This window comes from Cavia porcellus, unplaced genomic scaffold (assembly GCF_034190915.1).
Source record: "Cavia porcellus strain 051 isolate PalLab524CR breed Dunkin Hartley unplaced genomic scaffold, mCavPor4.1 scaffold_20, whole genome shotgun sequence".
In the NCBI taxonomy this organism is placed as follows: Eukaryota; Metazoa; Chordata; class Mammalia; order Rodentia; family Caviidae; genus Cavia; species Cavia porcellus.
This window is the reverse complement of record NW_026947503.1, coordinates 68,783,812-68,798,828: the sequence shown is the minus strand read 5'-3', so window position 1 is coordinate 68,798,828 and position 15,017 is coordinate 68,783,812. Positions and strand designations below refer to the sequence as shown.

General features: G+C 36.8%; 1 protein-coding gene across 4 annotated transcripts in view; it reads right to left on the bottom strand.

The window, feature by feature from the left end:
• Ak9 (adenylate kinase 9) overlaps positions 1-15,017 on the bottom strand; it is a 147,470-nt gene that overhangs the window by 37,977 nt on the left and 94,476 nt on the right. For all 4 annotated transcript variants that reach the window (XM_063232018.1, XM_063232020.1, XM_063232019.1 and 1 more), the window contains 6 exons: positions 10,443-10,703; positions 9,616-9,740; positions 8,065-8,284; positions 6,712-6,777; positions 1,185-1,388; positions 610-828 (listed from right to left, as the gene is read on the bottom strand). In XM_063232018.1, the coding sequence (XP_063088088.1) occupies positions 610-828; positions 1,185-1,388; positions 6,712-6,777; positions 8,065-8,284; positions 9,616-9,740; positions 10,443-10,703 (1,095 nt within the window). The remainder of the gene's footprint in view (positions 1-609; positions 829-1,184; positions 1,389-6,711; positions 6,778-8,064; positions 8,285-9,615; positions 9,741-10,442; positions 10,704-15,017) is intronic.

The window sequence follows — 15,017 nt, the reverse complement described above, 5'->3', positions numbered from 1 at the left end:
TCAGCTCCTACTCACATAAATACTAACAGTAGTAACAACAGGGGAAAATGCCTACAAAGGGCAGCTTAAGCTTGTGAATGGAATAAGAGAAAACAATGGTCCTAAATCTTCACTTTGGTGCATAAGGGACCACTAATTCACCTTCAATATGTTAAGTTAAACTATTCATGTTTCAGTTTGAATCTTTTTATAGCATCAAATGGCCAAGCATCAGATAACCCTATACTCAAAAGAATAGGTGTAACATAGTATTGTTCATATTGATTCTCCTTGACATCTGTCCCCTTTACAGTTGCTATTAGTGAATAATTTGTTAGTATCATTATTCTTAAATTGGAGGGAAGTTAATAGGCAGTCACATATGCTAGGGTTAAGAAGAAACTCAAAGAGCAGTGATGTGTCTGCTTCACATTATATACTTGGTAACAAGAGAAAAAGTTGAAAGTTGAATGATTCCACTTGAAATTCCCAAATATTTTTATATTTATTTAAGCATACAATAGAAGGCTTACAATTTTTTGAATTATTCAGTGTTCTTCCCAGATAAAGCTTTATTTTTTAAAGGAATATAGAAAGAAGATGGCATTCAGATACATTTGCTGACATTACCTTTACAGGGTCCCAATAGCCAAATGAGCTTATATATTTGTAGGTCAAGGCAACCATTTTCTGGGCAAGGTGTGCTGATATTGCATTACATGTTTCAAAAATGCTTGCACGATTTTCCACCAGTGGCTTCAGTTTCATAGTCAATGTATATTGTACAATATGGATTTTTCGAGCTCCATTAACAGAAAATATTGGTATCAAAAACTTCTCAAATTCTTCCTAATGAAAGAAATCATAAAACCTAATATATTTGGTGGGAAAAAGGTCAATCACACTACACAGAACTTCTGATGATTACTTCAGTGTAAAAAATAAGACTGTTTCTGGGTCTGCAGTCCCAGACCTTGGAAGACTGAGGCAAGAGGACTGCAAATTCAAGCCCATCCTAGGTAATTTGGTGACTTAGTGAGATTCTCATCTCACTAGTGGCTAAGTGCTGGCAGCTAACCATACTCTGTCCCTGATTTATAGAATTGTTTGAAATATAATCTTGAAATAGGCATCATCCAAATTGCTTTGGTTTTATGCTCAAATGTTATATTTTGAATTATGGAAAATGAAGGATAAATCATAACCTGTATCATTTGTAAATTAGTCATATCTGTGTCAAATTTTTCTCCCAGTTCACTTCTCAGGTGCTCAACTGCATCAATTTCTTGCTCATCTTCCTCACTCATCTCTTCTTCATCTTTTGTAAACACTTCAAGGATATTCTCAATATCATCATCATCCTCATCAGGCTCTTCCTCACTAATTTCATCATCTTCTCTAACACCAACCTAAGGAAGAAAGCATTCCCTTTCACTATATATACAGAATATATACCAAATGACATTGTTAGCAAATCATCAAGAATATTTTGAAATAACTTGGTATTAGTTGGTACCCTACAATAACAGTCATTTGGTAACACAGTAAAATTTTAAGTATCTAGCATTCAGAAATTTATGACTTTCAAGCTTCTGACACCATACCAACCCCATAAGTAAATGGACAAGGTATTAACTGCTATTAAATGTCTATAGTTGTCAGAATGTTACATATTTTTGATGATCTTCTGAAATAATACTTAACGCAGCATAAAGACTGTAGAAAATATATTAGCTATATTAATTAGAGTAAGAGAAGTTCCTTTATCTGTAAAATAGGAGTAACAAAAGCAAGACAACTTACAAGGTTTGGGGAAGCATTAATTGATTTAATAAATTATAAACCCAAGCCAGTTACAATGGCATGTGCCTGCAGTCCCAGACCTTGGAAGACTGAGGCAAGAGGACTGCAAATTCAAGCCCATCCTGGGTAATTTTGTGACTTAGTGAGATTCTCATCTCAAAATATGAAGTAAAAAAGGTCTGTGGATGCATCTCAGTAGCAGAGTGCACTTGGATTCAATCCACAGTACCAGAAAAGACACACACACACATATACTCACACACAGAAAACTGCTAGAAAAGTCTGTAGTACATGATTATGCTACTACAGTCACTTGGTATAAAGCACTGTACTGATAATGTCACTGCCCTAATCTTTTAGGAGACTATAACCCATCAGAGAAACAAAATTCTTTTTTTCTTTTCTTTTCTTTTTTGAAGATAATAAAGCCAAGCAAAATAAAACAGAATAGAGTCAATCAAAACAAAATAATTAACATGGTACATGACTTCAAGACAAAATAAAAGGAAATCAATAATGGCTATCATAATGCCTACTGTTATCTTCAAAATAACTTCCCATACCATCAGGCATAATAAAAATGAAACAAAATAGTACAGAATAAAACCAATAAAAACAAAACAATGGAAGCAACACAAGACTTCAAAGAAAGATAATGGTAAAACAACAGTGTCTATCACTATGCCGCTTGTTGTCTTCAAAGTAGTTGCCTATGCCATCAGATAGAATATAGTCAAACAAAACAAAATGGAATAAAATGAATGTAAACAAAACAATGAAAGCAATACAGGGCTTCAAAACAACATAATAGGAAATCAATAATGGCTACCATAATGTTTTGTTATCTTTGAAATAGTTGTCCAGGCCATCAAATATAACAAAATTAGACAAACTGAAACAGAATAAAACCAAACTAAACAGAACAATAAAAACAATATGGGTTTCAAATTATGGTAGTAGATTAACAATGGCCACTGCCTTCCCTTTTTAGATACCACCTTCCCTTTGATTTTCACAATATGTATTGTGCATTTTGGATTCCACTAACTCCTTTAGTTTTTTTTAAAGACTAAAACCAAATGATAAAAAAACAAAATGGGGTCATTCAAAACAAAAGGTTGGACATAGTACATGACTTTAGAACCACAATACAAGGTGATCTACAGTGGTTACCATGATGTCTCTTGTTATCTTCAATAGAATTGCCCATATCATCAGGCACAATAAAATTAAACATAGCAGTACAGAGCAAAATCAATAAAAACGAAACATTGAAGACATTATAGGGCTTCAAAAGAGGGTAATAGTCAAACCAGAAAGGGTATCATTGTGAATCTTCTTGTCTTCACAGTAGTTGCCTATACTCTCAGACTTGATACTATCAAACATAACAGGTTTGAATAAAATCAGTCAAGATAAAAGACAGAAATCTAAAAAACAGATTCAAATAAAATCAGTCAAAACAACACAGTGAAAGCAATATGGACTTCAGATTAAATTAATAGGAAATTAAAAATGGTTACCATAGTATATCCTGCTATCTTTGGAATAGCTGTCCATGCCCTCAAAGTTAGCACAAGTAGACAAACTGGAACAGAATATAACCAAACTAAGCAGTGATGAAAACAAGATGGGTTTCAAGTTATGATACAAGATTAACAAAGTCTTCTGCCTTCCCTTTTTAGACAATTCCTCCCCTTTCACTTTCACAGAGTACATTGTACATTTTGTATCCACTAACTCCTTTAGTTTTTAGATTAGGGAGGCAACCTGCTATTTACCTAAGTAGTTCTGAACCTTTTTATCCCTGAGCTTGATCTCAAGTTGTATCCATTTACCTACAAGAGCCTCAAGGTTTTCCTTCCTTATAGCTAAGTAATTCTCCATTGTATAAGTGTTATGTCTTTCCAACCAATCTGCAGCTGAAGGGCGCGCTACCCCACTTTTTCCTCGTTCCCTGTCACCTAGAAAATTATTTTCTCATCTTTGACTTTCAGTCCATAAACCCTCTTTCAGGTTAACTATATTTCTTATATAGAGCATCTTAATGGACCCTATCTTCTGATCCACTCTCCTGCTTTTCTTTTTATTAGTGTATTGAGGTGATCCATGTTTAGCAATGTTGGCCCACCTTCTCTGCCTCATCTCTTCCATGCTATTTTTCTGTCATTGGTTGTTTACTTTTCCCCTTCATTCCAATGCCTGCCCCATTCAGTGAGACCCTTCTTCCACTGTTCCTGAAGCCATGGTCCTTTTTCCTCTTTCTCTAGAATGTCCTTCAATATTTTTGTATGATTGAATTGGTGGTCAAGAACTCCCCCTGCTCCTTTTTGTCATGGGAGTATCTTGTTTCTCCATTAATTTTGAGAGACAGTTTTGCAATTATATCAGTCTGAGTTGGAGGTTATTTTCTTTCCTGGCTTGGAATAGTTCAGTCCAAGCTCTTCTTGATTTGATGGTTTGTGTTGAGAAGTCTGCTGTGATTTTGATGGGTTTTCCTTTATAGGTGATCTGTTTCTTTTCTCTGATGGATTTTAATATTCTGTTCTTGTGTTAAATTTCTGGTATCTTGATTATTATATGTCTCAGTATAGATCTATTTTGGTTATAGCTGGGTAGAGTTCTGCATGCCTTGTATATCTGAATATTATTTCCTTTTCCTATGCTTGGAATTTTCTTTATTTCTGTAAATAGACTTTTAATGTCATTTGTGTTGACCTCTCCTTTTTCACTGACACCTATTATTCTTAAGTTACATTTCTTTGGGTTGTCTTGCAGTCATTGACTAGTTACTTCCTGGTTCCTTGTTATTTTTAAGAGATCTTTCCTTTCAGGATCACAAGGTTTGAAAGTGGTTTTCTCAGCTTTCAATGGAGTTTTTAATTTCCTGGATCTCTTTGAATCTATTTCATGCAGTATAAATCTTGTTTATCTTACTCATTCAAGATTTCCCTCATTTTCCTGTGCTCCTCTATTTTTAATTTATGTCTTCTTAGAGATGCTTAGCAATTCTTTTATTACATTTTTCATTTCTTCTTTTACCTGAGATAGCATCTCTGTTCTAATTTCTTTTATAGATTCCTGAAATTGTTTCTTTACTTAAGTTGCCATCACTTCAGAAAATTCAGGTGTGTGACTTCCAGTCTCTTCCATGTTTATATCTCCTGGACTTGCTCTGTTTGGGTTAGAGGCCAGAGTGTGCCTTTTGCTTTTTCATCTTGACATATTCATGGGTTCTTCCAGACAGGTGGATAGTGGGGCTCCCGGCACTTCCTGCATTGGCTACAATTTCTCTGAAGTGAGATTGTTTGGTTCTTCTAGCCAGTGCTGGCTACAGGTATCTGATGCTGGTCACTGGTGCACAGTATAGAGCCAGCCTGTGCTGGTTCCCCAGTGGCTGGTGGAGTGTGCATGGGGGCAGGGCTGGCTGCTGCCTCCTAGCTGGTCACTGGCAGGGAGCCTCCACCATAGTCCTCTGTGTCTGCTGCTCCCCTCCACCACCCTGTCTCTTCACAGAGGGCTCTGGGGCCACCAACCACCATAGTCACCATGACTTTTCATCCCAAGATTCCAACAGCTCCTCTGCAGTGTGTCCAGCTCTGGGTAAAGGTGCTACCAGATACTGCCTTCTCTCATTTAAGTTTTTCTTTTTACTCCTTCTGTGGGCTTCAATTCTCACTTTAGATTCTTCCTGAGTCCAGAAGGACCCACTTGCTTCCTTCTTATCTTTCCCATGATGCTATATTCCTGTGTCTGGACTGTGTCTCTCAGAGAGGCTATTTACTCTGCTGCTTACTGTTCCACCACCTTCCAGGAAGTCCCAAGAAACAAGATTATTTCATGAATGATTATTAAAAACATGGCAAGAATTTGATAATAAGTCATATGCATAGACTAACTGCTATTGTTCCTTTTGCACACACAAAAAATGAAGTTTATTGTTTGTTTCCTCCTGCCCTGCATCAACACTATTCTCTCTATAGTATTCTTTGTCTCAACTGGAGCTTGCCCTATGGTCAGAAACTTGGAAGTTACCTTGAATTTTTAGTTATCTTGGCATCTCACTTTCTATCTCTCCTTGTCCACCTATCAAAGGGCTCCAATCCTAAATAATGTTCTACATTCTCTCTTTTCCAGCTCCTTGCCATTGTTGGCCTTTTCATGTTCTCTTTCCTAATATTACCAGATGATCAGACCTTTGTTCCTTTAACAGACACCTGGAGCTTGGGTTTGGGCTTGTAGAGGTGCAGGAGGAGGATGGAAACCCAAGTACTCTTCTCTCCAAAGGAGGCTTAGCTATAGGATATGGATACTCAATTCTGGATCTTCTTTGGAGAATTTTGAAACCAGTTAGTCCTCAACCACTTTTCCCTTATATTTGAAATATCTGTTCTCTCCATAAACAGAAGCCAATAATCTTCAAGGTTCATCTCTAAAAGACAATAGCAGGTAGATAAATGAAGCTATACTGAGCATCCTATATAGGTGTCTATATGAGGCTCTGCAGGCTCTCCCCTACTCCAGGCCTTGTCCTAAGACAGTCAATGGTCTATCTCCTTCAAACTCTAGGGGCTCTGTCTGGTCTACTCCCTGCAGCACTGGCTGGAAATGTGAAAATAAAAGATGAAAATCTCAAAAAAGTTCCATTCTATGTAATGTTATATTTTCCATTACATGATTTAAATATGAAAAGTGGGAATTTTTCTTTAAGGAATGTTGATTTTTTCTGATGATAAATACAATAAACAGTGTAAATAGCTGTGGTATGTCAAAAAGAATAAAGAAAATAGAAATGATGTGTAATTTCACTAATCCTATGTAAATCTGTGCCGTTTCTTTAAGATTTTAAGATGTATCTTCTGATTTTACACCATTGAGATCACAAAAAATGAGTGCTTTGCTTTTTCTTAACCAATTTTATTTACTTACCATCTCTTTCTTTTTTCTTTCTCTCTCTAAAATAAGTTCAGCTCTTCTTTTAGCAATCATATCCTCCTATTAAAGAAATATTTAAAATTTGCATAAAAATGATAAAAAGTTGCTTAGGTTTTTTTTTGAGACAGGGTCTTGCTATGAAGTACAGGATGGTCTTGAATGTACCGTGTAGACCAAGCTATCTTGAACTCATAGTGATCCTCCTCCCTCAGCCTCCTGAGTGCTGGGACTCAAGCATGTGCTACCATTCCTGGCCAAAAAATTACTTTCTATATATTAATCTATTTTTCTAGAAATAATGTTTGGATGCAAGGGTGAGAAGCTTTCCAGGAGAGCATGTTGGTGGTATTTATATTGTTTCATTTTGATTCTTCTGGACCAGTTATTTCCCCTGAAACAGCACTTGGGGTCAGTCACTCTTTCCACAAATATCAGAACTTCTTTTCAAAATTCACTATGCATTTGTGGACTTCACATCAGTGGATTTCAGACATGAAAAATAGAGATATACTTGGACATTTGTTTAAAGTGTTTGGTGATCTTTCACTATTAAATATAATTTTCTAAAAAATTTATACAATTATTCATAAGAGGAAAGCAAATTTAGTGTGGAGATGTTGACAGACATGGTGAACAATATCATCTATCTGCTTTCATTCTACTCAAGTTGTGAATATTACTCCACTCCAAAGATGAGTTAGCAGAAACTCAGAGGGTTTACTGCATGTCACAGTGCACAGTGTGCTTGGGAGGGTAAAGAAACTCCCGGGTGAGGGACAGGGAGGCTTGTGGTGTGGCGGCTTCTCAGAAGCAGGGTGTACATTTGTTCCTATTGAAAAAAAACAATGAGCAAGAGAACTTGAAACTCTCTTAGGAAGTTAGGACCCTAATGGGGTGACTTGGTCAAAACATATTTTTGGGAAAATAATCTGGAATTATTTGGAAGGCTGGCCTGAGAGATGCAGAGAGGAAGCCAGGAAAAATGCTTAAGAGTGCCAGTAGTGAACCAAGAAGGATGTGAGGCAGGACAGAGCTACTGCTACTCATCATGCTTTGAACTGGCTCCTGGGAGCTGCTGGGCTGCTCAGGGTACCCAGACTATTCAGGACAGCCATGAGGAGGCTGCCTCCTCCTCCTCTGTTTGGCAGGGTTTGGCAGAGGGACTCCTGGGCATATTCTGTTCATATGCTGATTAATAAAAAGCTTCAAGTAATGTTCATTATAAGAATTCAATAACTGAAGAAAAATATTTTCATAGTGTGGTATTAAAATCAGAAAACTACACTATTTATAATTTAAATAGATATTAAACAGATTTATTCCCATGTATTTGTATAGGATACCTACCTTGATTTTTGCCTTCAGGGCTTTAATGAGTTTTTTCCTTTCTGATTTCTTCTGTTGTTTCAGCTTCCACTTTTCAATTTGGAAAGGAAGGAGACGATCAAGAACATCTTGATCATCAACTTGTATAAAAACAGCAGCATCCGGGAAAAATCCGTGCTCTCCCAGAAACTGAGCCTCTTCTGGGAACCGTGGGAAACCATCTAAGATAAAGCCTGTGGAACTGGATGGAAATTTTCACAACTTATTTTATTTGCTTAAAATATCATGCTATAGACATGTACATCTATATTATATATTATTATATTTCTATATTAGTTTTTAAATGTTTTGATAAATACATCAGCTGTGTAATGAATTAAAAGTTTACTGCAGTGTGTTTTACTTCTTTTTAGTAAAAAAGCTATATACAGAGTATTTTTCTTACAAAAATATATAAAAATAGATTAAAGTTTTAATAGTTTATGCTTAAATATATAAAATTGAAGTCAATTTACAGATAATTGCTATTAATGAGGAGCTTACTAAAACTTGTTAAATGACTAGATTTTAAAAGAAAATAAGTTTTCTGCTTGGAGTGAAGGTTACATGCTCTGCATGAAGAACACACTTAGCTGGCCACCCTTAGTGGGTTTCTCACTTTTGGTAGTTTTTCTTCTAGTGATTCTTTGTACAAATTCATGCCCTCCTCCCTGGATCTCCCTATAACCAATAACAATTCTTGACATATATAGTTTGGGTCTTTGATGTATGTAAGATGATTATATTCAAATGAGGTTGTCAAACTTGCCAAGTATAATGAAACTTAAGGATCATGAAAATACCTACAATGCTAACACATTTTCATTAGGGAATACTTATAAAACAATCAGGCTTTAAGGACTTACCTTTACTTAATTGGGTCTATATTGGTCCCCTTTTGAGTGAGTGTTTATCCTACTTAACTAAAATTTGGTTTAACTATTTACATTTAAATAAATTTTCTTCTTAATAGGAGTTTTATGAACATGACAGCTTCAGCCTTCAATGTTGTTAATTCTAAATTGCTAATTTTCCTTTCTTATAAGTGGGTAAATTTCTATATACTTGCCATAATAATATGTGTGTTCTCTTCTTCAGAGATACCTTCAGTCTAGTCTCCTTCGGAAGGTAGACTTTTATTACCAGTGTTCAGCTGCCACTTCTTTGTTCCAGTCTAAATCTCTCCTTTTACATCTGAACTCATTTACATTTTTCATTTTAATTTAAAGTTTCATTCCTTCCTTCTTCTCTCCCTTTCTTCCAGCATACTAATGCCTGGGTCCTAGTCTCATGTATTTAATATGCAGTTTAAGTGAATCACAAGGTTACATAAATGCAAAGGAGACAATTATTAATTTTTTTTGGTACCGGGGCTCAAACTCATGACCTTAAGCTTGCCAGGCAGGCACCTGCTATGCTGCTGAGCTAAATCCCCAGCCTGACAATTCTTAAATGCATGTTGCCCTACATTTCTATATTTAAGACTATACATATAAAATCAATAAATATATAGTTCTATATAAACAAAGATACCATATTGGTTCTTTATGCCACCATTCAGAAAGAATTACTTCAAGAATTTCAGAAGGCAATGGTTCATTATCTATTAGACTTGATTTTGTTGTTTCTTCTTCTTCTGTAAGTTGTACTTCTGAAGGCTAAAGACAAAAATCAGAACATAAAACAAGTTCTAAAACACTAGCCAGGTGTGGGATATACACAATTGTAGTTTCAGCACACAGGAGGCTGACATGGGACAGTGAGGTGAGACTTAAGGCAGGAATTGGGGACCAGCCAGGGAAACACAGTGAGACTATCTCAAAAGACCAAAAAAAACCAGTAACAAAACAGAAGCAAAACATCACCATATGAATAAATAGTGCATTACATTACTGACTAAGATAGATCTTTTCCCCCTCTATGAGTTCACTTTTCACATTGTTGTGTATCAACATTCTAAAATTTGAGCACTTCTATTTGTATCAATATTCAATATGATTATAAATAGCAAGTACTATCTACTGGAGCTAAGAGGAATTAGTAGTGATAGGCAAGCTTCTCTATTTCTACTGGAGTCCAAAGTAAATCTCAGAATTTTATATTCTAGAAGAGCAGTAAGATCTGTATTTAATCTTGGGCATGGTGACTCTTAAATGAAATTTTTCATGGTGCTAGCACTCAAATCCAGAGTCTTGTACATGCAGGCAAGAGCTTTACTATTGTGCCACATCCCTAGTTCTGTGAATGACTTTTATGGGCTAGTTTTTTCACCCTTCTTAGGAACTTTATAGAGTTTAATATTAATTCCCAAAAGTAACTCCAACAAGTATAATTATCTGCAAGGAGAGTAATAGGATTACCTGCTTCTTTGTGTTTTCTTCCTCAAGTTTAATATTAGCCTGAGTTGCTAATTCTTCAAGTTCTTGTTTTACAGCTTGCTCTTCCTCAGACTCTTCCACAAATTCAGGTCCAAATTTCTTTCCAGTTTTGAGCAATAGTTTTTCCTGAAGAAATTCTTCAAACTGAATATGAAAAATGCCAAAATATTCTGCCAGCTGTCTTCCACATACTGTTTTGCCAGATCCACGAGGTCCCAGAAGACATATTCTCAGTGGAGGTGCCTGTCACAGGGGGTGGACCAGGGTGACATGAAGAATGAAGAAAAATATGGAATAATTTATAAAACAGTGAGGCTTATTAACTGCATGTCCTAAAATGATAGGAATGATTGCTTCACAAACTTATGGCATTGGATATCAGGATACATGTTAGTTTTCTATTGCTAGGACAAAATTTTTGATATAAATAAAGAGAAGAAAGATGTACTTTGGCTTACAGTCTCAGAGGTTTCAGCCTATGATTGGCTGATTCCAAGGCAGAAACAACATGGCAGAAGGACATAATGGAAGAGAGCTGCTTACTTCATAGCATCCAGGAAGCAAAATGAGAGGAAAAAAGACTGAGAAAAGGTATAACCTTAAAAGTCATGGCCCAAGTTATCTACTACTTCTAACTAGGCTCCACTTAATAGCCCTGAATTCACCAGTGAGTCTAGTGACTTCACAATCCAGTTGTCTTTTAATCCAACCAAGTAGGAAATCAAGATTAACCAACACAGGGTATCAATTAACGTAACTCACTGCATCAGCAGTGGTCCTTGGGGAATATTAACAACCATAAGGTCATCTTGTTATCATAGGTCAAAAGCATTTACTAAAATAAAATTAACTTTTAAAAAAGTTTTACTATTAATAAAGAGCAGAAAGACACTTTCTAAGATTGTTCTACCAAGAAAAAAATTAATAGTGAAAACTTTGGAGAATTTATTTGTTCTCCATACTAGAGATAAGGTAGCCTGAAGCCAGAGAACTGATGGCTATATGGACCATCCATGAGATGCTGAAGTTGTCAAGTGAGAGCTAAAATGAAGTAGCAGGTAGTCTTCCATATATATATATATATATATATATATATATAGGGAAATGACTATGAAACTTGTAGATGACAGTAACAAGAAGTGGGAAGAGGTGATGTCTCTGAGTAGAATGAGCTAGAATATTCACATCACCTTAAGTGTTAGGGGAACAGATGGATTTCAAGCAACAGAAGCAGTAAGGTGTACAGCCTCATCATCTTTTGTCCTTGTGAAGGAAATGATCCAAGAAGAGCTCAGAGATGCAGGGGAAAAGTATACCAGACAAACACATAAGAAAGAGAGTAGGTGTCTCGAGGAATAGGGAAGGATTTTTTTTAAGTCTAAGAAGACAGCAAGATAACAAAAGACAATGTGATGATATGGGGGGGAGGGGGAATACCAGAGAAAAGAAAGAACTCTTAGAGATTAAAAGTATCATGCCAAAGTACAGTTAAATTGTACTGTGAAATGTGAAAAAAATGGGTGACTTCAGGGTAAACATGTTCTGTGTGCCCAGTACAATAAATAAAGAACTCTGGACAGTTTTAAGAATCCCAAGAGTGAAGAAAGACCTTCTGAGCTTCCAGGCATTAAAAAAAGAGAGAGATTATCTACATAAAAGTGATGATCAGCATAGTAACAGTGAATGCCAGGAAATAAGCAAGCACTACCTTTAATATTCAGAAAGCAAAATGATTCACAACCTACAAAAATCTATGTCTTTCTGTGGGGAGCAGCTGAAGCTAGAGATGAATCAGAAGTGTGGAGTGCCCAAGGTGAGTCACATGAACAAGCTATTCCAGCTCTGAGTATGCAAGGTGCCCCAAGGCCAGCTAGGCAATTAAATTGCTAGGCAGAGGGGTTTCAACTAACAACAGGCACAAATAAACATTCTACAGTTGTTGAACAGTTCCTTTTCTCCCATCCAGAGAGGAGGCACCATCTGACCTAAGCTTTCTGCATTCTGACTCATCTTCATTTCTTCATCCTCTGCTGTCCTTCACCCCAGGAATTTTGAGAGCTATGCTGCATGCAGCATCCTCTAAACTGTCTCATATACCATGTTTCCCCAAAAAGTAAGATGGAAAATTACCAGTCTTGAAAATTAGAGATCAAACATCCTGCTCCATTCAGCCTATCCTTGCTTTACCTGACTTACCATCAAGTAAGAGTAAGAGTAACCATCAAGTAAGAGTAACCATCAAGTGAGAGAGTAGTGACGGTAGCTAGGTTTCATTTTCAGGAAAAGAAGATATATGAGAACCAAATAATAACATTTCAAATATGAATAAAGTTGTTAAGATGTGTTTCAGCAACATATTTTATGTTAACCAAATCTGAACTCTCTGGAGTTGGGGACATCCTTCATCACTTACGTACTTCTAGTGGATTTGATTCCATCATGAATTAAAAGACTGAAGTTCTGACAAGACTTAGGTCCACTGATGCACCATTTGAGAAAAATAAAAAAAAAAACATAAAAGAGAATGATATGAAATTATATAACTATAGCCTCATAATACTTTTGTATAAATCCCACAGTGAAAAAATTGCTAGAGTAACACCTTTTTCACCTACAGATTCAACTCTGGCAATTAGTGCTGCTTGCCACTCAAAGGGTATTGAAGTAGAAGGTGCTGAGGAAAATAGTGTTGAGTAAGACCATGTTGAAGCAAAGAGTAGGTGGCTGGGGGTATTAAGGTAGAGGATTTGAGGTAGATGGAACTGAAGCAGAGGATATTGGGTAGAGGGTACTGAAGTACAGTGCACTGAGGTAGGGTGCTGATGTAAAGGTGATTGAAGTATCAAAGGCATTGTTTCTGTTAAGCCCAATGCATGTTATGCTGTGCAGAACAATTATGGAATTGCCATTAGTACTCTGAGGACCTACCCACAAGTATTTATGTAAAGCAAGGGAATAAATCAAACCAGTAAACCAAACTTTTGAAAGCAACAGAAGAGGACAAATAACCACAGTGTGTAAATAAATCCTTAAGTCTACACCAATAGGTTAGGGTTTCTTAGTGAACCATCCACATACTCCAATAGTCCCCAAGGGCACCATAAATCAAAGTTCACAAAAATGGTCCAAATTATCCACAACATTTACCAGTGTGCCCCAATATATGTACAGTTTTAAAAGGTAAAGTTGGAGAGAAAAGTCAGCATCTCCCAAGAACCCATCAGACAGTTTGCGTGCTAGGGAGAAAAAAGTCAGTGTCTCCCAAGAATCCAAGAATCCAAGAATCTGCCATGCTGGGACATAGAGGACCAACCAAGAAAGCAACCAGCCAGCCTTCCTGGTAAGTGGTGTGAGCCACACAGGTGCCAGGAAGAGAAAAGTCAGAGTCTCCTGAGAATCCAAGAATCTGCCATGCTGCGACTTGGGGAACCAGTCAGAAAAACAACTAGCCAGCCTTCCTGGCAAGTGGCATGAGCCACGCCCACACCAGGGAGGAAAAAAACCAGTGTCTCCTGAGAATCTGAGAATCTGCAATGCTGGGACTTGGGGGACCAATCAACAAAGCAATCAGCTAGCCTTCCCACTAAGCATCACAAGCCATGCATGCTCCAAGGAGAGAAAAGTCAGCATCTCCTAAGAGTCGGAGAATCCACCATGATGGGACTTGGGGTCCAATCAGGAAAACAACCAGCCCAGCCTTTCTGGTAAGCAGTGAAAGCCCATCACAGGCCAAGGAGAGAAAAATCAGCATCTCTTGTGAGCCTGGTTTTTGGACTGAGAATCAAATTTCCTATCCCCCTCCCCCACTAGCAACTGGATGGTTTCGAGGTCAGCCTGAGTTGATAACAACTATGGTACATAAAACAACTAAATGCTTATATTGTTTGGTTGATTATGCTGACCTGGGACCAATGGTCTAAGCATCTCTTAGGAGAATGACAGTATGCAACAGATCAAATATGGGGGATTTCCTTCTATCTTGTCTTTGAAGTCCAATATTGTTTTCATCATTTTGTTTTGTTCTGATTGTTTCACTGTATTCAATATTCTGTTTTGATTGGTTTTGTAGTGTTTTGTTTTGGTCTGCATTTGCTATGCCTAATGGAATGGGCAACTGTTGTGAAGATAACAAGATATACTATGGTAACTGTTATTGTTTACCTGGTATCCTGCTCTGAAGTTCTGTACCAGTTTTGCTGCATTGTCTTGAGTGGTTTTGTTCTGTATTAGGTTTTTTTTTTGTATTTTACTATCTCTAAAAGAAAGGTAAAGGAATCTAGATGGAGATATACATGCCTATGATCCTAGAGCTCTGGGAGGCTGAGGCAGGAGGACAAATTTAAGCCCAGCCTTGGTGGTTTAACAATTTAAGCCAGATTATGTCTCAAAATAAAAAATAAAAATAGGCTGGTGATGTGGCTCAGTGCAGAGATTTTGTGTTCAATTCCCAGGAAGAGGAAAAAAGGTAAATGTGTTATCAAAAATAATAGTACAATCCATTGTGATTTATGCATCTTGATCTAGTTATCCCATTCCAGGGAATTATCATAATAAAAA